Source organism: Melospiza georgiana, chromosome 9 (assembly GCF_028018845.1).
Source record: "Melospiza georgiana isolate bMelGeo1 chromosome 9, bMelGeo1.pri, whole genome shotgun sequence".
In the NCBI taxonomy this organism is placed as follows: Eukaryota; Metazoa; Chordata; class Aves; order Passeriformes; family Passerellidae; genus Melospiza; species Melospiza georgiana.
In genome coordinates this window covers 14679644-14702857 of record NC_080438.1, presented here as the reverse complement: position 1 = coordinate 14702857, position 23214 = coordinate 14679644, and the positions used below count along the sequence as shown (strand labels likewise).

The 23214-nt window shown below is 41.2% G+C and overlaps 1 protein-coding gene across 1 annotated transcript; it reads right to left on the bottom strand.

The window, feature by feature from the left end:
• Positions 1-1181: 1181 nt before the first annotated feature.
• Positions 1182-21450, bottom strand: ALG14 (ALG14 UDP-N-acetylglucosaminyltransferase subunit). Its single transcript, XM_058030269.1, has 4 exons — positions 21293-21450; positions 18756-18907; positions 14411-14533; positions 1182-1751 (listed from the first exon to the last, which is right to left on the bottom strand). Exons 1-4 carry the CDS (start codon positions 21423-21425, stop codon positions 1521-1523), a joined length of 639 nt encoding a protein of 212 aa, XP_057886252.1. The 5' UTR covers positions 21426-21450; the 3' UTR covers positions 1182-1520.
• Between the last annotated feature and the right edge of the window lie 1764 nt (positions 21451-23214).

Below are 23214 nucleotides of genomic sequence, written 5' to 3'. Positions count from 1 at the left end.
TAGCCTTAACCTATTAACTGCTCTTTAATTTCAGACATAATCTTGGTTAAAACCCACAAAACTCCCTGTTCTCACATGTGACCACATCAAGGGACTCTGCTTACGCTGATGATTATTAAGCCTGTTGGACAGGTTGTAACAGCTGGCTTCCCCACAGGGCCCTGCAATATCATGACAGCAGTTTTCTGCACAATGTTTTCTGATGATTTCTAATGGTTTTCTGCATGAAGCAGCCTATTCCTCTGGACCCTTGTTTCCTAACAGCAGGAACTATTGTTTCTGTTGAGCTAAATTCCACCCAGTTCCCTACCAGAAGAACTGCTGCAATGTTTTGACATCTGATGCTGAGGAAAAGCCCTCCCTGAGTCTCCTCATGAGGAGCTGCTTGGGCTCCACCAGAGCCAGGCTGTGCTCTCTGGAGGGCGTTTCTCCTCTTCTTTGAGCTTTTCTCTTTGTTTATGTTTCTGTAGCCAGCCACAGAGCTCTCTGTGTGTACAGATGACAGATGTGTTTACATTGCCTTATAGGTGGGATAGTTGTAGAATTACACTTTGCCAGATAAATGTGAAATGCTGGAGTATGCTTTCAAACGTTTACTGCCAACAAGATTCCTTTTAAAAGCTGTTCCAATGTACAGGATACCATTTTTTCATGGCAAAGTCTTAAGTATAAATTGTACTGTTCAAAGTAAGGTGCTTAAAATGAGAAAACAGGATATACTGGAAATAAATTCACTGTATCAGGAAAAGAGGGAAACTCTGTTCTTTCCCTTATTTTTTTTTTCTCTATTTCAGAGCTTGAACCAGTTCAATTTCCCCAACTGACAGTTTTGCTCTGTATGATGTAGATTTGGTAAGGCTTTTTGCACATAAGCTTTGAAGAAAGTCTTCTTAAATGGGTAAGTATTGTGCCTGTAGCATGACACTTGTCACCTTTTTTATTCATCTTAAGAAGTGAGCAACAATTTTCAAAAGGTGCACAACAGATTATAAGGACAGCCTTGACAAGACCAGAGGGAAAAATGATACTTGTTTAATGCTCTGGGGGTTTTGGAAGACTGTAAAGTACAAACTGTCATGAAGCCAACTTAATATAACTGTTTCCTTTATTCTCTAAGGATTCACAAGGGACTTCACCACTAGCATGAAGGAAATAAAATCTGTTGTGCTAGAAAAAGACCTTGTTGCCTGCAATTTTAAAAATGACACAAAGTTTCCTTACAGGAAATGTTACATTCATACAAATTCCCATATTTATTTGTAGACAAGAATTACCATTCACATAGCAGAAAAACTAGATGAAAACAGAGACAGGATAGACTTAGAGCCACTATAAGTTATTGGCAAACAGATCTAAATGATAGCAATAAACACAAATGCACACAAATTTTACTTAAATGTAGAGAAATCTTTATTGTCTCATTTTAAGTACCAGCCTAATTTAGTAACAGGAATTCTGGAAAATAAATTACTACAGGAATGCAAGTGAGGAGCAGGTAAAGTTTATCTTGTCTTCTGTTGTTACACTATTCGACCAAGATACACTGACTTGGGATATTTTTTCTTTAGATCAGGCCACTGAACAATGAAATAATCTGAAAAGTAGTAAAGAATCTTTCCAGACAAGGATAAAGTTTCCACACGGCAGATGCTCTCTACATACACAATAATTGTTCTCTTTATTCGTAGAAGGCCAAGAAGAAAAGCAGATAAACAGACAGGAACACATGTTCCTGGTCCATTGCACAATATCTAAAAGAGATGAAACACATTACAAAAGTAAGTAATGAGTTTTTTCATACAGCAAAGAATTAAGTGTATATTTATTTAGCATTACATTTACACAAAAAATATATTTCAAAAAATATATTTAAAAACCCAGAAAAGGCAGGTGAATATAAAAAAATAGGAGGGGCAAACAAAACACATTACTTCAAAGTACCAAATAATACAATATGGAAAATACCATATTTTTTACATGTTATGAAGGAGGAAAAGATGGCACAGTTATTTCTATGAAGGAAAAGTTTACAATTCCTTGATTCATGGGTCTATAACCAAAACAACTTCCACTCTCACTCACAGCTTTGTGTTGTGTCAGTCATTAAATCTGTGCACATAATAAAGCCAAAGAAGTTTAATTAGGATTAAACCTGGGATCCAGTTATAAACCTCTTGGACCTTGGCTTAAGTCAGCCAAACACTTAAGAGTTCATCAAAAATGTGCTGATGAATTAGGACCTTCACAAGAATCTATTAGCTGATACGTGTGACTAGATTTTATTGTTTATTTTTAATAAACATTGGGAGACAGTTAAAAGCATACATGAGGAAGGAGTTGTGGTAAAAACATGTCATGTCCTTCGAGCAGAGATCTCAAATTCACTTATAAATGTTAACAATAAAAGAAAGTACTCTTTTAATTTTAGACATTCAACTGAAAAACAGATTGCTTAAAAGTAAAAGGTTTAAACCAGGGTATATTAGGCACTCCACTTGGTATCCAAATTGATTTCAGGCAAGAAATTTCTTACTAAACTTAAATAATACCATGTAATCAGCACTTTTCTGCACAGCTGGGTTGCATGGAAATAAAGAGTTCTTTTATAAAATCATGGCCCTATACCCCATAAACTCACATTTTTTTTGTTCCAAGTTCACCAGCTTGTGAAAGATATTACACTGGTGGGGGGAAAAAGTCTGAATTTCTGCTTCAAGGCTGTTCTGAACTGACAATTAGTTCACAACATTTCCTTTCTGCTTCATGGCAAGATCCCACTGATAATCTGGTTAGCAGCACCTTGCCTCAGCAAAAAGCAGTAACAGATTTGGAGTTCCAAATTCTCTCAACTATTCTCTGCCTTTATTATAGCCCCAGAAATACAGCTTGGGGATGTGATGACTGTAATGCTGTGTTTTCTGACCAGAATCAACAGACTGTAATACTGTTTCTAAAAATGTTCTGATTTTATTGTTGATCTCAATTGAACTATTTATTAATGCAAGACTTTGCTGATGTTTTCTCAGAGTCCCTTACAAGTAACGTGCTGTATGCAGTTGTATCTGGAAATTTTAGGGTATCAACAGCCACAGCTACTTGAATTTGAAACTTGCAACTATGTACTTATTTTGTATTATTTTTGTATTATATAGGTCAGAAGCTGAACACATCATCTTTACATCCTAGAGTTTTGAAATCAGAGAAGAATACTGTGGCTTCAAACCTCCTGCTGAACCTGATTAAAGCACATCCACATTGGGACCTTATAGCCTACTCTACAATCTACTGAAAATGCAGATCTGGTTTTTGTACATTTGACTTGGTGAGTAAGGACACAAACCAACTACACATGCTGCCTTTTTGCATTTCAAAGAAACTTTTCCATATCTGTAAACTAAATAATGCATTTTGCCATATTTCCTGGGAAGTTTGATTAATTTGCATGAATGTTGGCTGTGATGCTGGTACATGGCTACTGACATGTAACTTAAGGCATGTTTAGGTATCTCTATTTGTAATAACACTTGTTTCTGTAGTGTAAATGTAGGTAGGCATAGGAAACAATTTGTTCTCCTGTGTCTGCAGGCAAAACCCACCAGTATCCCTGCAGAAGCTGGCCTGTTCCAGATAAGTGCATAAGAAACACCCAAAGCCCCAAAAAATGATTTACTGGTTATTATTTTTGTGAGTTGAATATACAGTCTAACTACTGATTTCCTATTCAAAATCTGGTTTTAAGGGAACAGACCAAAATGTGCACCACTGCTGAACAGAAACTCCACTTTTCCCTTCCTTAGCAGAGCTACCTGGAGTACACATATTGTTCTATCTTCACTGCTCCCTGGCCCTTTCTCCATTCTATTGCCATCCTTTTCCACCAACTTGTCTGTACTCTACCCAATCCTCTGAGATGTCTCCCACCCATCCTCTCTTTCCTTTTGTTTTGGGATCACTGGTGTTCATCTCTCTTTGCATCCCTGTTCTCAGGCACCCTTCCAGCTGTCTTCCTTCCTGAATAGCTCTGCACTCTTTTAGCCTCCATCTACAACGAAAGCTCAAACATTGGTCCCTTACTTTCCACAGTGTGACACAAAATATACCAATACACAATATATAGTTGAGGATATGACTTAGGTCAGGTAGCCATCCTAACATTCTACTGGGCCCAGAAGTTGAGAACTGTAGAACTGGTTTTAGAAAAAGTTGAATTTTTATTATCATTGTCTTTATCAAGCCATAGACTTCATCCTACTCGTCCCCTTTATTAAGCCTGGCCAGCAGCTCCATTCCTTTTGGTATTTTGGTATTCTTGTGTCTAGATGCACACATAGAGGTAAATGCCACAGTGAATTCCAAACTAAGTGTACTCACAAAAGATGTAATGAAATAAGAATAAATTTGTGAATCTCTGTGTAGCTCTGAAGGCCACAGTGAGCTCTCTTATTACTTTGCTGAGGTACAAAACAGAAAGACAGCTATCAAAATTAAAATAGTAATAAAATACCTCTCCTTTATTCAGGTTTTGATATGATGTATTCAGTTTTTATTTTCTAATGACTGTTTATAATTTGTAAGCTGCCTCTCAGATGCCCTTTGATACACAGAAAAGTACTTGTATGCAGGAAAAATGATCAGGAAAATGATGGACTTGGCATCTTAAAAAAAAATATGGTCTGATCATAACTCATGTCCTCTGCTCTTTCCCTTTCCACACATATGAGTTCAAAGAGGGCAAAGCAGATGTGGCTCTATAGGATTTCTGTATGCAAAATGCTCATATAATGCTCTGGTATATAACTCTAGATGTTCCTATCCCAAAATGCTTGGATTTAGGAACTGGCCATGAAAAAGACTGTTATAAACCTGCTGAAACCCAGAAACAGATCCCTATCTGAACTGGTGGCTGTGTTCTGTAAGTCAGAACTAAAAAGCGACCTTCAGTTGACCTTCAGTACGTGTCTACAGGCATGTCCTGCTTAGAACTGGTGTAGTTGCAATTGCAGTGGCAATTCCTCTCCAAAAATCTGGTCTGACCAGTCCAATTTACTCTCTCTCACACTGCCAGCAGGAAGGGAGACCAGTGGTCCTTCTGCTTGGAGTCCAACATCATAAACTCTTCAAGTGTCATCATACACTCTTCAAGTGTTTGATGTACAGGGAAAACTTCAGAGAAAACAAATATGTACATTATAAAGACAAGGAACCATTGCAGAAGGTGTAAGGTAGAAATGTTGCTGTTCAGCTCCTGCTGTACACAAACTGGAAAGGATGATGGAAAGGAACTGAATCACCTACAGCCTTCCTTAAAGATGAGAAGGTGAGCAGTCCTACTAGTGAATTTCAAAGCACTATTCAAAAGTAAATTTTGGAGAATGATTGATATCTTACACCTTGAAAAGACCAAGGCTTTTGTTTTTCCCCACCAGCAGAATGCCAGTATCTCCCATGGCAATCACCAGTATGCTCTGGGGAGGAGGCAGGCATCTATTGGACAAGGGACCAGGCCCTCTACAAGGTCAGGCAGCTATTGAGGGTGTTTCCCTCAAGCATCTATTTACAAACAGCATTTGCAAATGTTGTTTCCCTCAGAAATCTCATTCCCTTTATCAGTTTCCCTCAGAATCTATTTACTTTAGCTACAAGGCTGCCTGTAGAATATTTGTATTGCATGAGATATGTCTCTGAAAATCTCTGGGTTCAGCCTTCCTTAATGAGGCAGCAGAAAGGGGGGAAAAGGGGGCCCAAGACAATTTTTGTGTCACTTTTTGACCTCTTGAGTTGCAATTGTCCAAGGACTTTCCTGGTCACTGGGGGTTCCTGCTTTGTTGCCAAGAAGCTGTAAGGGATTGTTCCAGAAGCCAGTGCTACAGGTCTCTCTACACCATTCATATGCACCTCTGATGCAAGGAAATGCCCAGCTCTCTGTTAAATTGGCTCACTGGCTGCCTGGGCTCACAGCTAGGTCTATAAACTAAGTCCTACATACTAAAATTCACTGCCAATTCAACCTAACCAAATTCTAAACAGTAAAAGAAACAAATCAAGCTGTATATTAATGGAGGTTTAAAAGTAAAGGATCAGAATACAACATTTACCTTCAGCAACTCTGTAAATCTAATTTCCTATTAACCACTTTTATATAAAAATGGAATAGTTCTTGCCTTTGTGCTTCAGATATTTTCCACAGCTGTTGAAAGAAAATAAGCTAAGCCAGCAGTCTGGGAACACCAGGAACACTGGCACATGGCACCACTGCTGATAAAAGCTACTTTAGAGTTGGTGAATGCAGCACTGTAGCAGAGTGACATTTACCAGGGAAAACACTGAAAGCAGAGCTTGCAGCTTCACTGGGATTAAATGTCACTGGCCAAAGCAAAAATGAGTAAAGAAGTAAACTTGTAGTTTCTCTCATAAGTACATAAACATACAATTGCTGCATATCTTTTAAAGAACAAGTGTTTACTTATGTTCCCAAAGTACAACAATCAAAAGGAGGACAATGTAGTCCCCCTCAATTTAGTAGAAAGTGGAAAACTAATTTGCAATTTGCTTTGCATAGGGAACTGGCAACACCTGCTGCTCTCCTTAATGACTCTGCAGAGATTGGCCTTTTGTCATCTGGTCAAGAGCAGAAAAGCTGCCCTGCTTGCTGGGGCTGATGGTGGTGTGGGGATGTGCATGTGTGAGCTGAAGGTTGTGCTGCTCACCAGGCATGGAGCCACCTCCTGGAGCCCCTGTAGGACACTGCCTGGCCTCCTTTGTCCTGGTAATGCTCCCTGCTCCTCAGTGCTGAGCACCTGGAGTCAACTGAGGGAATAGGAGGTGGTGGTGATAGGCAGCCAAAAGGGGCAAAGGCAAGTGGAGTGATACAAAATGGACCAAAGCTGGGTTAACTGAATGATCCAAATCTATGCAAGTGCTACCTTTCAACTGCTATGCAATACCTACTTTTTAACAATGTAGGAAAAACCTATTAGATATTCCTATGTTAGAGAAATAATGAATTCTTTTGTTTGTGTGGTTTTTGTTTTGATGGGGGGAGGTGGTTGTTTTTGTGGCACAAAAAGAGAGAATCTGCAATGAATTAATTTGTATTCTGCTATGTAAATTACAGCATTTCATTAACTCATCAGCCCTTGCTTGGTTTTAATATTATATTACTATTTCAAAAACTTCACACTCAAATACTTAAGCATGTTGAGAGGGAGTGCTTATGGAAGCTTCTGCTCTTTAGTATGTCTGAAAATTCAAGTTTTGAACATTGAGAAAAATTAGCTTAGAATTGTTAATACTTTTTACAGTTTAAAAAAGGCAGGAACCTTATTATTGTTATTGATGGGAAGAAAGAAGAATTTCAGGTTCTGTTTGCACAATAGAAAGGTCATTAAACTACCTACTGGTTTATTCTTTTTGAAGAGTGAAGATCTTATCCAGTTCACTTTCCTCCACCACCTGCATATAAAACCAGGTAAAACTTCACACCCTATTTTCTGTTTGAACTTACCTACAGAATGCAAGGCAGGACAAAAAAAAAAAAAAAAAAAAAAAAGCTAAAACTAGCTGGGTAGTCTGATGTAAATCAGGTAATTAAGGTAGAACTGAATTATACCTGGGTACACTTTTATCTTCTGCTGTTTAAATCACTTGAATCATCAGGGGTGCAAGAAGGTGGTTGTAGTGTCCTACAGGAACAGCTTGTGTTTGGGCTGTAGCACTGCCATGGAAACCTTTCTTGTTCCCCTCTGGATCTCACTGGTACAGTAGCTGTAATTGTTATCATACAATACAGCAGTAAGTGAGGTGCTCTTCAAAACAAGTGGAGACATGTGTGGTCCTACAGGCAGATTACCTAACCAGGATAAATAAGATTAGTGAATGCCAGAGTGGGGAAGAGAGAAGTGGAAGAGCAAGGGCTCTAAATTAGTACACTACAAAGCTGGGCTCCTCTTTGTTTCTGAGTGTTACTTTCATCATAGAATGAAATAGATTGGGAAGCATTACCTTTGATGCAGCTCTCACTTTCAAAAGGTTTGGGGAGAGACAGAAAAAATCCTACCTAGTGGATTTTTCTATGGAGGAAAGGGAGAGCTTCTGCAAACCCACTAGGAACTGCATGTAAGGTTTTAATTGTAACAGCGTTAGGCATTATCACTCCTGCCTTCTAGGCCTGACCCAGGCTACCAACCCACTGTCCTCAGGGGCAAGAGACAAGGGAAGAGGCCCAGCTGATGTGATTTGCATCAGCCTCTGAATACAAAGCAGTGAGGGAAGCTCCCAGCCCCTGGATTTCAGCAGAGCTTAGCTATGCATGTGGCTATTTGACACTGTAAAGACTTAAAACAGCTCAGGCCTGCTTGTGGGTATGCCCAAGGGCTTTACTGATGAAAAGAGAAGATATGATTGGGGTCATTAAGAGTGTCAGAAGTTAGGCAACAGCTTAGTGAGGAAGGTTCATTTGGATGCCTAAAGAAACATGCAGGCTTTAATTTTTTCTAAGGAATCTAACCTTAGGCACCATACCTAACTGCCCCTGTATGCCAGGTGACAGGTCTGTCATTGGGATTAAAAGGTCTTTAGAGTGGTAGTTTCCATCAGCAAACTTCCCAGCCTAGTTGCCAAATGTAAAATGAGAAGCATAGAATGATCAATTAAAAATAATAATAAATGACAGCTGTAAGACTGGTACTAAGGCTCAAGTCTGTGAAATTGTTAGTGTTGGTTATTAAAACATTACATCAACACCCAGGCTGTCAGTGGGACCAACAAAACAACCATTGAGTCTTTTGAGACACTGTGGGAGATGGGTTGGTTAAAAAAGAACAAGATTACCAAAGCAGATACTATGTGGAGAAAAAACTAACTCCCTACCTACGTTACTATGGAGTGGGTATGTGGTTTATTGCTGCTGACAAATTAGTAGGAAGTAGAGGAAATTTGACTTAGTGTAGATGAAAAAGTTGGTCATAAAAGAATTCAGTAAAAAACTTGTGCCAAGTAAATTAAATGGTAGTTACTGAACTACATCTTTAGCTACAACACTAGGAACTATCTGGCTTTCAGCAATGTCACCTTGGCTGAATGTGAACCTGACCACAGTCTCTTGGTCACCATGAGAAATACCACCCAACCTTTTAGAGCCTCTTTACAAATAATTTTTATATCTCCTCATATAGAAAGTACTGCTTGTTCTAGTAGCCTGCTCCTACTCAAAAGGAGAAATTAAATCCAAGGACTTTAAAATAGACCACTAGTAGTAACATATATGAGTATAAAGTTGAGCCTTTAATTGCAAATCTCAGTGTGTCTTTCATTAATCAGACATTTGTTTAACTTCAACTTAAAAGCAGTGTTTTAGGTTAACTAAACATGATATTTAAATGTTCATAAAACATCTCTTGGGCTACTGCCTAATCACTGAAGTTGGTATAGCAAGAATGTGCATCAAATACCTGCCTGAAATATCTTCACAGTGTAAGACCTAGAGGTGTTGGCACTCTGTCTCTGCATACCAGTGGTTAGATTTAGCAAGACTGTTATGCTTTATAACATACATGAAGTGTGACCAGGGTGTGCATTAGGTTCATAATGACCCTGATACTTGATGAGTTAAGACTTTTACATCTAAAACTGCTTCCTTAAATCTAAGCTAAGATCTCAGTTCATCTTTACTGCTGCTCCTGTCCTCCCTGTGAAAAGCAGTGTCTATAGGCAGTAATTAGCAGTCACAGAAAGGGCAGAGCTACAACAAAGCTTTGAACCAGCTGACTGGAATAGCTCCAGATGTTTATCTGTGCTCAGCACAGGGTAATTCTGCACTGGGGCTGCAGGGAAGCTGTACACAAGGTAGGAGGGGTGAATAAGACTCATTTTCATCAACACTGACAAGTTAAACAAATTTTGCTGCCTTCATTTTGTTTTCTTTTTGGATGAAAAAAATTGTATTGCTTAAGTTCTTAATCCAATGTTCTCACTCTTGCTTATTTTGACTGTTTTGATCAGAGAAGAACATTAGTAGATCAGACATACAGTCTGGTCCAAAGAATAAACACTGTGGAAAGATGCAGTGTACAAAAGAATGCAGCAGATAGTTCTAATATTACATTATACAAAGATCACTTGTTATAAAATGAATGAAGAAAAAAATGCCACCACCCAGATTTTGTAGCTTTCCACAAAGTTCCAATTAGAACCATGATATAAGGGACAATAACTTACTATTTGTCACAGTAATTTGTGAGAGTGTTATGAACTTAAGGCATTTTGGGCAGAGCACAAAGAATGGAAAATCTTAGCTAAATGAAATAATGATCTCCTTTCATTTAGCTTACTGTGCAAACACTTCTGTAACCAGAAGCTGCCTCAGTCAGATTAACCAGGCAGGGGGTCAGGCGTGTGTGATGGGATGTGCAGTCATAAAAGAAGAGGTGATTGCTCCAAGCTGGATCAGCTGTGCAGGTTTCAGGCTCCTAGAAAGAAGTTTCATTCTCATTCTCTGACAGCAGAACATGTACTTGCTGTGCAAACTTACTACAGACTTCCCACAGGAAGGAGGCCCTAATGTGGGAGCACTGCCTTGTTAGCCTGATTTAACCCAGGTTTTCCCAAATAGCAGTCATCTGAAAATATCCGCTTATTTCAGGCTCTGTAGAGCCCCGAGGCAGTGGGAACTGTTCAGAAGAGTCCCCAGAAAAGGAAAAAAAAGTCTGGTCCTAAGGGTCCAGGATGTGCAATCTGCTAATGAATGGAGCTTTATGCAGCATTTCTGCACAACTGTAGGTGAAATTTAATTATGTTAAAGGATAGCAAATCACTGACCCAATTACATAACCCATCTATGGCTGAAAACAAGGACTGGATACAATATTTTGCAGCTTCTGCTATATGGTAGGGGCACATTCTTAATTTTCAGTTTGGATTTCAGGTATGGCAGAATGAGCAGGGTAATCATGATCTAGACAAAAGGCTAGATCACCTGAAAACTTAGTTGCAGGCTTGGCAAACTGGCCCAAAGACAATGGTTCTGTAACCAGCAAGAGAACGGAAGACCAGTTTCCTTTGAACTTGTATCTACTGACTGACTTCGAGCATATTAAAGGAAAGATGTAACTTTAGTTTAGTCCTTCTTGTATATCAAATGATCTATGTAGGATGCAGTAATTTTCTTTATCCTTGGAAAAAATCTCTGTGCAGCTTGTTTAATTTTCTATAAATAAGAAGGATTTGCATCCTTTTCTAGATAATAGATCTTATCTTATTCTAGTTTTATGTTTCTTTTTAGCCTTTCTCTCAAATGAAGACAACAGAAGTCTCTCTTCTCTGACCAGCTGCCTGTTTTCATGGTAGGAATTTGCAATCTCTGAGGCTGCATGCTAAATCTGGCTGCAGCTGATGAATGGTTTTAAAAGCTTTTCTGGGGGAAGGTGGGTGTAAGCAGTGTGTGCTGGCACAAGCCTTTCCGTCCCTGGAATTTCAGACCTTTGTATAGGAAACCTATCTAAGGCAGACAGATGATATAAAAACTGCTCACCATACATTCACCTGCAAAACACACTGATATTTACATTTCTGTAATTCTTGGCTATAGAAACACAAGCCAATCATCACTTCTGACATCTTAATTGTTACTTGGCTTAATATCTCTAAAGGGACTTAAGCTGCAGAGTGCAGATGCTCATAACTCAGAAATGGCCCTCCTGAAGATGATCTCAAGCTGAACAACTCAACTGACTTTCACATTTCTTAAACTCTCTGGAGGCCCACTTCAAGTGTGGGTAAAGTCCTGCAAGACAGCAAAGATCTCCTGAGAGTTGTTCAGTTCTTTCTGAACTTACTATCTTGATGAAGGGCCAGATGGAACTGATTGCTCAGGAAAACTGATGCAAGAAGCTTTGCCAGATCAGTGTGAGATACAAAAGAGACCCAGTGCTCATCAAGTAAAGCACATATCAAGTGCTCATCAAGTAACTCCAGTGCAGCTGGGTTTGCTGTTTCCCTTTTGCAGCTATTTGCACTCCACAGACAAGCTTAGGTTGGCATAAGTACCATACCTGTACCAAATCTTGCCTCTGTGCACCCAATGGTTTTGGGCTCCCTTTGCAGTACCTTTCTTGTCCTGCATTTCTTGACCACTGCAACACTTCTGTGTTTCTCTAGCTTTAGGCTGCCTACAGAAGACTTCAGTCATTGCTTCATATGTACACATATTTCTGACAAGCCTGAAAGCAAGTGTAAGGGTTTGGGGATCACTCATACACACAAATGACTTAGAAGCAAGGTTGTCTTTCCCTCCTGCAGTTAAACAAGACCAGTGTCTAGGCTGAAAATGTACAGTACCCATGAGCTCTCCTGTTTAAAAATATGAAGCTCTCAGCATGATGTAATACAGTGCTTGTTTCTAAACTCAGTTGTTGATTTCCATGGCAAAAGTTATAGATGAACCTGAGTGCCAGCATTTATCCCAGCCTAGTTCTAGTTCTTTGCATTACTAAGCATTACATTTTGCTTAGTGAGTGAGTAGAGTGAGTTTCAATTCACTGCAAACATTTTTGTGGAAAGGCAATTAAATACTACCAGTTGCCTCACATACCATACAGTCTTTTCACTGGCAATGTGAGGTATTTTAATCCCTGAAACAGTCTCCTTGGCTAAGTGTTTTAAAATCTTTGCAGCTCTCTGATTATTATATTTTAGAGAATTCTTAAACTAAGATATACATACAAGTAGTAGTATGTAAGCAGATTTCAAGTGGCACATGATTTGTCATAATGCCAGGGATGCTTCTGCCAGCTGCTATTTTCATTGATAGCACCTGACAAAAAGTAATTGGGGTTTGCCTTCCCCTCCAGCTCTTTAACCATGGATAAAGACTCTTTGCGTCTCATTTTGAGACAGGGCTTACTTTAAACACTGCAGTGGGCTTAAAGGCCTTGCTAAAACCTATCCTTAATTTTACAAGCACAAGTGTTTTCCAAAATGTTAGTTTGATAGCTTACCACAGTTATCAGCTCCAACACCATTTCTAATAACTCTATGTGTAAATCTCTCTGTCACTTTAAATTCCTTTGGTAAACAGAAAACATAGAATTAGATTAGTAACTTCCTGCTTCCTTTATTAAGCTACACAGTGAGATTTTTCCAGTCAATTTCTTTTGCAATATGTAAAAAAATACATTAACAATACAGTGGTGTAGCAAAGTTATTACTAAATAGTTGCTCACATTTTTCTGTCAGCTCATGTCAACAAGTGTGACTATTACCACTGCCCCAATCAAAACCACTGTAGAAAGAATAGCATGCCACCTTCTCCCCTCTCTCAGTTTTATCTCTAGTTTTCAGAATAGGTTTGAAAAACAGCAACTACAAAAAAACCCTACTTCTGTTGCCTTGCACACTAAACTGTTTGAAAAGTCCAGCAAGTGAGAAGCTTTTGATCTGACAGGAACTGACCAGTACTATTGAAGCAAATGAGATCACGTTACTCACAGCAGCCTCTCTAAACATTCAATATACCACAAACTTTTAAAAGCCTCTTTAGGATTAGCCATGCAGTTCACAGAGGGATTTTAAAAGTCTCCTTACAAATATGTGTGTATATAGATGCTACTACTAAATTATGAAAAATACTTTGTAACTGCACTAGTTTTTACATGTTTCATTTAAGCATTTTAAACCTCATAAAGTATTAATTTGAAATTCTGCTGAACTAATACTTTTTAAAAAATCCTCAAGTTTAGATTACTGACTCCTTAAGATGACAACAACTCTAGCAAGAAGTCAGCTGACTTAAGTGTGTAATATTTTAAAATAAATGTAATTTGCGTGAGAGTGCAGTTTTCGGAACAGCTTGAAAAAGCTACTGAAGTGCTGAGGAGTTGCTACTTCAGCAGTGATGCTTTTTGACATTAGATGAGATAATTAATGTCAGCCAAAGACTAAATAAATATGCATTGTAGCTCAGAAGTCCATGTAAGCACAAGAACTGAATCTGTATATATTTGTGCTGGTCTGAACCTGTCTGTGCCAGACTGGTCATACCATTTTAGAAGCAAGTCCAGCCAACAGGATAACCAGGCTTTCAGGCATAGTTTGTGCTGCTGCAATCCTGAAGAGATACTATCAGGAAGCAGCAATCTTGTTTTTGCTGGCTCTACCAGCATAACAAGGGAGTGACTTTGTGAAGGTACTTGCAAACTTTGCGAGGGAAAACTGGTATTTGCTATTCTAATTCACCAGCAGTGCAACCTGTTCTTGCTTTCTTGATGTATTGCTGCTATATTTAATTTAAAATTAAAAATAGTTTTCCTGTGAATTATAAACCTAAGCATACATATGAGATGCAGTCTGCACATGCCAAGTGCTTTTATAATGCGGATTAGCAAGTTCTCAATAAATTTAAATTTTCTTTACCTACCAAATCTGGTTTCCGTTTGTAGGTCAGAGGGAGAGAGTAAAGTATGGAGTACAGTGTTGTTAGCACAGAGGAGACCCAGGACTGTCTGACCTCCCGGCTCCTGGGAATGCGATCCAGGCTGAACTGGAAAAGAGCACGAGGAATGGAGCTGTTACTTTCCTGACAATGTTGTGGCTCCTTCTTGTTAAATCTATCTGTGCCAGCCTTTCCCCCCCTTTCCTTAGTCTAGTTTGGGAAGGTTTGTGTATAAAAAGTCCACAGTGCAGCACAGAGACACACCGGAACTGGTGGCTGTTGTTCGGTGCCGTCTCGGCTTCCCCGAGCCCCGGCAAGCCGCAGCAGCGCCGGGCGAGGGCGGCACCTCGTGGGCACCGGCGGCGCTCGGAGCGCTCCGCGGCTGCCGGGCGTTCATTGCCACTGCGGGAAACGCGCGGCTCTGCTCCGCTGCTGCCCGCCAGAGCCAGCTAACGTGAACAAGCCAACATCATCGCTCCGCAGCTGCCGGGCGTTCACTGACACTGCGGGAAACGCGCGGCTCTGCTCCGCTGCTGCCCGCCCAGAGCCGGCTAACGTGTACAAGCCAAGATCACCACCCTTTAAATGAGTACTCAGCGAGTATTTAAAAGATATGCGCAACACGTATTCAAAATGCAAAATATCTGCGTAAAGAAACAGGAAAGAACATCTTATCCTTAAGTAAAAAATAGGTAAAGAAGTAACTTTCTTTGTTCTTTCCCTAAAGGAAGATTATTCATGATGTGTAAAAGGTATCAAATCAATCAAGCGAGGATGATTCCTTTTGTCTTGAAGGCCCAGGAGCAGGGAGCAGTTGTTAGGCTGCCTCCCTCCTTGCAGGTGCCCTTACCTCAATGGAGAGGAGCTGCACCTAAGAATTATTGCTGTGGCAGAAGGCACTCCTGATGCCAATGACATTTTGGCCTGTGTAAATGAAAGGCAAATGTAGTGGCTGCAGTGCAGGGTTCAGTGATGCTGACATGTGGATAGTGGTGGTTGCCTCACTTCACATGGGGGTAAGAAACTAAACTCTGAACATTGCCCAGTTACTTCATGTGCACATTGCTAATTGTCATAGCTTAGTCCTGGCAATTTATGCCCCTGAAAGAGGATGTTAACAAAACCTGTATGGTAAATACAAACTACAAATCTGTCTTGAATAGCAGTAACTGGGACTATTTTTGATATATTAAGTGGAAAGAATTAAAAGAAACCCAATATTTGTAAACGCAGAATGTTAATTTTCTCATCTGAGATTATCCTGTTTCATTGTGATATCTTTCTTCAATAGCTGTGACACTGGAAGGCATTAACAGATGTTACAAACTGATTTTTTAATGTTTTATTTGCAGGTGTTAAAACTCTGATTGCATTACTCTGACAACAGAATATGGAAAGATAAACATACTCCCTGCTCCCTATTCAACAGGTTTCTGGTTATCACTGCCTCTGTTTCTCAAAGCTTTGGATGAGTTCAGATGATAAAAAGAAATGCTCTAAGTGGAGTTTAGACCCTTGCATAGTACTCAGCCCTGCAAGAAATATGGGTATGATAAAGTGGTTTTAGGCAATCAGCGTCCAGTGGAACTATTCAGATGAACCTTCACTGTAAGAATGGTGTTAAAGAGCATTTGACAAAAAAACTGTAGGTGATTTTCATCATCATTAAATAACCCAAATAATTTCAGCAGAGCTTGGGAGGAACTCCAAACAGTATCAAAGTAGGAATTTACTTGGAGAGTTCAAGCAAAGATCAAGATGATTTTATCTATACTTTTCAAAAAATATGGTGGAAACTCTGTACATCAGTGTCTATGTCATGTTATGACTTTAGTCCACATATCAAACAACTCCTAGGTATAAGAATTAGAAACCAGAACTGGGGGGTGTTGTTTTTGTTTGTTTGTTTAGAAGCCACTGCCAGATGCTTCTGTAATCCCAGCCTCTCCTCTCATTAAGTGCTGTCAATGTTCCAAAGGTACATCCTGTATATTTTGCTGGAACACTGCAAAGTATGTCTGACACCAGAAAAAGATTTCTCCCCTATCTACTATGGTGTCATATTGTTGCATCTTTTTTTCTTTACATCTTTAGTGCACTCAGAATCTTTTTTCTAATTTGAAAACAAATGTTCCAAACTGGCAAATCTGTAATGTAATTTCAAAACCAGTGATGTTGTCCTTTACCTAGTTAATGTTGCTTTGCAAGGATGTAAGGAAAAGCTAGTGGAAAACTGCAACTGCTGTGAATTATTATAATATTCTCAGCTGAATATTGCAAAGAAATTGAGTTTAAATAATGCTTTTTCATTATGAGAAATAAAATTTCTTAGCATAGTACCTCTCATGAAATGGAAAAGAACATATGGTCAGAAGAGGTTTATGTAAAGGTTAGTTAATCTGGTTGCTCATCTCCTATACCACGGGGGGGTATAGGAATTCATGCTCTTCAATAAGTTGTCTCTCTGCTGCTGGAGTATGTTGCCAGCAGCTGAAACAGGTTCTCTATGAGCATAGAAGGTTCCTGAGTACCAGCTCTGGGGGCATCCACGTGGAATAGTTGTGGTTACAGGTGGGGAGTGATAGAGAACAAAGGCCAGTGAATGCAGGAACAGAGACTTTTCATAGGTGGCATTTTTTAGTTCTTTTTTAAGAGGCTTAGTGGGTTGAGGTGCAGCATTTTTCTTCTTGTAAGCAAGATGCTCATTCTGGCTTCCTTTCCTTCTCCCTGAATTGCTTTTAGAACAGAGCTAGACCACAGATCAAAAAAGAGAATGGAGGGGTTGGGAGGTGTGTGTGTTTAATTTTCTCTTACATCACTGGTATTCTGTTACATCATTATTTTAATTTGTCTTCCATCTGGTCCCTAGTTCTGGAAAAATCTACTTCCTTAGCAGGATGAGGAAGGGAATGACCAGGTGTTGAAGCATTCAGACAGCATTCAGACTTCTCCCTTTCACTTATGCAAAGCTTTAAGAAGTTACTAAGGCATAATTTTAAAATTCATGATTTCCAGTGCCCCCAATTACAAAACACACTGTGTGTGTGTGTTTGTGTGTGTATGTGTTTGTGTGTGTGTGAAAGCACACTCTGAAATTCATCAAATATATGTTACAGGCATGTGATGTTTACTTTCCAAAATTTATCTTTCATTTTCACTCTAAATACTTTTGCTTAGTAGAAAGAGAATGGACAAAGAAAATGAGCATCTGTTATCCAGACATCAACTCACATGCAGCCAAAAATGCTCCTCTGGCTTTCAGTGTTGAGGAAAAATATAACTACAGGATCTGTTAGTAGTTGGAGAGGTTATAAAAGAGAAGCTTAGCAAAAATAAGTGATCTATGAAAACCACATAACCTCTTAATGCTGAAAATATGTGTCTTTAGGAAATCTAATAATTTAGGGTTGGATATTCTTCAGGTAAGTGAATATGATTGTGTGAATGGCTATTGACCCAATCTGAACAGGAAGCACCTCTGGTCACTTTAATAAACATTCATCCTTGGTGCACAATGAGATGTGAAAGTTGCAGTAAACAAACTTAAAAATATCATTCCTTAGCGAGCCTTAGCAGCAGCTGCCTAAATTAACAGGGTTTATTCTGAAAGTCATTGCTACTGAGTCCTACAGTCTTTTCTCCCAACAGCACTGCTGAAAACAGTGGAAGTGCACCATATGGAATCAACACCATGCAAATAATTAATTTACTGTGTGTTGTACTATTTGCTCAAAAGGACCTAAATTTTTTGTAGCCAGAACATTCATTTCCATTGTACTTATTCCACTAAAACTTTCTACTAATTTCACTGGATGTCAGATCACACTTTAAGTCAGCAGTTATGCTGCTGTCTGTTAATCATACAGCAAACGAGCTGAAAGCCAGCAAGCATCTGAGAAAGAAATAAACAAGATATTTTAATGATTTTTTCATGAGTTTTAGGAGTTCAGCATTTGCTCAGGTCATCAGCCAGAAAACTGACATTCAGAGGTCTTGCATCCCTTTTAAACAAACATTTAATACTTTATTTTAAAAATGCAACCAAGACACAGTCTAGAAACATACAGAGCCAATACAATTTAAATTAAGGTTTTCTTAGATAAAATATTTTCATATATAATTTCTTTCAAAAAAATATTATATGTCTAAGGGAAATGCCAAACTAAAAAAAAAAAATCCCCTCTGCAATATTTTTGCCCCAATATTTTACAGCTACAAGTAACACTTCAGTGGCTAGCTGGTATAAATGTCCTTTCAAAGAATCATTTCCAAATTGCCTTCAATTAGAATGTCAAGATAATTTTTCTTACATGAGTATTTAACAAGTTACCTGGGACTCGGAGAACGTTTCAGCCCTTTTTTGTTCAAAAGAACGAATTTTAGCTTCACTCATCTTATCTGAGTCTGCCAAAACATAATGTCTAGGAGAGTATGACTCTGACAAACAGCTGAGTAATCTCAGGATTTCTGTTGTGTGCCCACCTGTAAAACAAAGCAAACTGCAATTAGTGTGTGAAAAATGTCATAACTTTCCATTTCTTCAGCTGAATCAGTCACTTTTCATTTTGAAGCACATGAGTATTACTACTGCCAGTGAGAAAGTATTTTCTGAGAGTAAAGATTCCATCAGAGGATGGCTGAGACTGTTTACATAACATGGAGGGAACTCAGCTCCCAGGGAAGTGGTATTGATGGATGTTTTCCAGTGAAATGGGATTGAACCAGGGTCACACAGGAGTCTGATGTTTGTGTTTAATGTCCCGTACACGGTGCAGAACAACCAGGCACAGAGTGACACTGCTCTGCACTCAAAGGCCACCCCATGGGCCATGGCCAAAATGCAGCTGGACAGGATCTGGCTCAGGGCTGCACCTTGGAGGCAGAACTGCCACTGACCCTGCCCTGTGCCCAGTGCTGTGCCCTGCCAGGGCAGGGGTGTGCTAGCCCAGCTCATCACACTGAAACCAGCCAGGCAGCCACAGCAGTGACAGCCACAGCAGTGTCCCCCTGCAGCCACAGCAGTGACAGCCACAGCAGTGACAGCCAGAGCAGTGACAGCCACAGCAGTGTCCCCCTGCAGCCACAGCGGTGACAGCCAGAGCAGTGACAGCCACAGCAGTGTCCCCCTGCAGTCACAGCAGTGACAGCCAGAGCAGTGACAGCTGCAGCAGTGTCCCCCTGCAGCCACAGCAGTGACAGCCAGAGCAGTGACAGCCACAGCAGTGTCCCCCTGCAGCCACAGCAGTGACAGCCAGAGCAGTGACAGCCACAGCAGTGTCCCCCTGCAGCCACAGCAGTGTAGCTGCTGGCTGCTGACAGAACAAACAGTGCTGCTTCAGGCACTGCTCTGAGCACTGCCCTTGAAGAGGCCTTCACAACCTTCTAACTGCAGGGTCACTCTGTCCCAGAGCTGAACTGGCACCAAACCAGAGAGTGGGGGAGGCTGTACATACTGGGCTTTTTGGCAGCTGGGTAAATTTTTGGTTTTTTTGTCATTTGAGTTCCCTGAAAAGCAGATAGAGGGATATTGTTAGAGTGGAAGGGGGGGAGAAGGAAGATTGTGTGTGTAGGTGAAGTGGAGCAATCTCACCTTTTATCTGCTGGACTGCATCAGACCAACATGAAACCAGACCCACAAATACATCATGTGTTGACTGGATGTGGTGCTTTTGTGGTGCTTTTTTGCAGACCAAAACCAGTAAACGTATTCCTACTACCTCCTGGTGTTCAGGGTCACTGGGCTCCCAAGAGACCTCTGCTGCACAGGTTAAACACTCACAGCTGGTGAACAACTGACAACAAGGAGAATTTGCACTAGCAGTGCAGCATTGCACTAGACTTTGCCACCTTTCCATACAATTTCGTGTGGTATCTTTCAGATATGTTTGGAGATATTTTCTCCTGAGTGGTGTTTGTTAAGGTTTCACAAATTTTAATGCAATCAGCTGAGCACTCACAGAAGAGCAGGAGATTTCTACTTACAAGCCTTAAAGAATAGGCTTGAACATTACGTGGATCTTAACTGACATTTCTTATTTCATCTGGTAAGCTTATGTACAGTGGAACTATTCTTTTATTACAGATGAACTAGATGCCAAAGGACTGAAGGAAAAAACCACACATTTCCAGCTCTAGTGGATGTAAAGATGACCTGAAGAATTATAAACCTGCCAGTCAAACTAAGATGCAGAGAGATCTCAAGATTATTAGTTAGTTGGTGTGCAAAAACCAAAGGGATACTGAAGTGCTGAAATCACAACTGACCTGTATTTGTCAACTGCAAATTTTCAAATAAATTTCTTGGAGGTAAATTAATTGCCCATCAACTCTGATAACAAGGTAAAAAGGAGTATATCCCCTTTAGCGAGGGGTGACTTTCTTGTCTCTGAGGGATCCACGTGTGACTCTTGTAAGCAGATCACAGCACCGCGGTTTGGGTAGATTGCAAATGCCACATGTGTGAGGGGCACGCCAGGGCTTCGGAGCGCCGTGCCCGGCCCGCCTCAGCAACCTGCAGTCAGGCCGAGCAGCTGCACGGCTCAGTCCTGCACCGGTGCTCTCGGTGCCTCCACCGTCACCTCGGTGAAACGCGCAACAATGACTCAAATGGAGAACCAAAACACCCAAGGGCAGGCGGCAGCCCCGAGGACACCCGGCCCGCGCGGGGGCACCACAGGAACTGCCGAGGCGGGGCCCCGGCACCGGCCTCTGACACGCGTAACGCGACTACAACTCCCGGCATGCATCACGGCACATGGCAGCGTTACGCTAGCCGCTCATCGCGCTGCATGTCGGGACTCATAGTTCCAGGAATCTGGAGCGGCGACTCTAGGGTGCCGCTCGCTCCCGCTGGCAACCGCCACTCACCAGAGCCGGCCACCACCAGGAGACTGAACGGAGGCGTCCGCCGACCGCGGCGCCTCCTATCCAGGAGCACCAGCGGGACAAGCAGTGAGGAGAGGAGGAGGAGCAGGACCACGACGACGGGCAGCTCCTCCATGCCCGTCGGAGGCCACCTCTCTCGAAAGCGGCCGTGGCACCTCCCCCGTACGGCGGCCGGCGCGGTTCAAACCTCCGCGCGCTCTGAGCGCGGTGGTGGCCCCGGGGGTGGCAGGGGCCGCGGACGGACAGGCGGGCGGGGCTCTGCGGGGTCGGGGCGCGGTGATGCGGCGTGAGGGGCTCCCCGTGTGCCCGCCCGGTGCTCCCCGCGCCTCCGAGCACCCGCTGCGCCCCAGCCGGCGTTTCGGAGCTGTGAAATACCGCCCTAAGCACGGGGGGAATGAGGGCCCGCAGGCCGAGCCTGTCGACTTTAGCACAGGCTGCAGGAGCCCAGAGAGCCTTGCCGGCTTTAGCGGGGGCTGCAGCAGCGGGAGCCGAGAGGGGCCTGCCGGCTGTGCACGGGCCGCGGCGGGGCCGGGGCTGCGGCGGGGGCCGGGCGCTCCGTGACGCGCATGGATGGATGGATGGATGGATGGATGGATGGATGGATGGATGGATGGATTCCTGCGGGAGCATGACTTTTGTATGCACTGATACTGATGCAGGTATGTCTGCTTACATGCAGCTGTAATGTTACACAGCCTACAGTAACGCGTACAATAAAGAATATTAACGTTTCACTGCCTGTCGTGGTTCTAGTCTTCATTCATGGTAATACTTCAGCTTTTCATTTCACTAAGAAGCATGGAGCAGCAGATCAGCGCTCTTTCTGCCTCCGTCAGCATCCAGCCTTTGTTAGGAGAAAGCGGTGATTCAGCCCCTGGGCTAATCTCAGATGCGACGTGTGTTTGCTAGAAAGAGTAATATTCTGCATGTTATGATTAGGAAAGAGTTTGTTCATCATTGTCCTTAAATTATCTGCCAGGGAGCAAGGCCCTCCTCTTAGCCAGTGAATCAGGAGCTGTGAACTCTGGAGCTTTATGGAGAGGTTTGATGCTACTGCGTTATGGGGTGAGTTGTCAAACACATGAAACGTGAGAGCTGTGCATTGTACCTCAAGTGTACAACCACAATAGATCAAACACATTGCACTTCTGCATCTCCCTGCCATTGTTTCTCTGGCTGTTTTTTTTTCCCTTTTACTCGTCCTGAAAGAATTGCACTTTTTGTGTCCCTACCAGCCTTGGAAGCTTAATGTTTCTTTCTCATTTTAACAAAGGTGTTCCAGTTGTGGATTCCAATGGTTATTATATATCTTAAAAGTAAAAGATACAAGCTCCACCAATCCTTTGCCACCTTAGGATCTGAAGTGAGTCTTTGTGATTCATGCTTCACAGCTCTACAGATTGTTTTTTTTCTTTATGTCACTGTGACATATAATTTTGCAGTTGCTTTAAGCAGAGGGTATTAAAAACAGTATTACTATGGTGAGCTTGTCTTCCACCCAAATGAGTAACCTCACAAAAAGTATTTCACTGCCTAGTCATTATTGACATTTGGAAGCAACAAGGTTTTAATTAAAAGTTCTGTTGATGATGCATAAATTTCCAAAATTCATTTTGATTTCCATTTAATTAGCTACATAAAACTAATAAGTAGGGACAATAGAGGTGCAAGTCAATGACAGAACAAAGTACCACAATACCTTTTCACGACATAAACTACTAGGTTAAAACGAGACAGTAAGTTCTATAGACAATTTCAATACAAATTTTGTCTATGGTCATCTTTTCCCCACTTGCAGTCTCTTCAATGAAAATAAATATCATTGATGTAGAATTTATCCCAGTTACCACAGGAGGTGTAGCTAGCAATTGTTTTATTTAAGGTGGGGTTTTTTCAAGATTTCT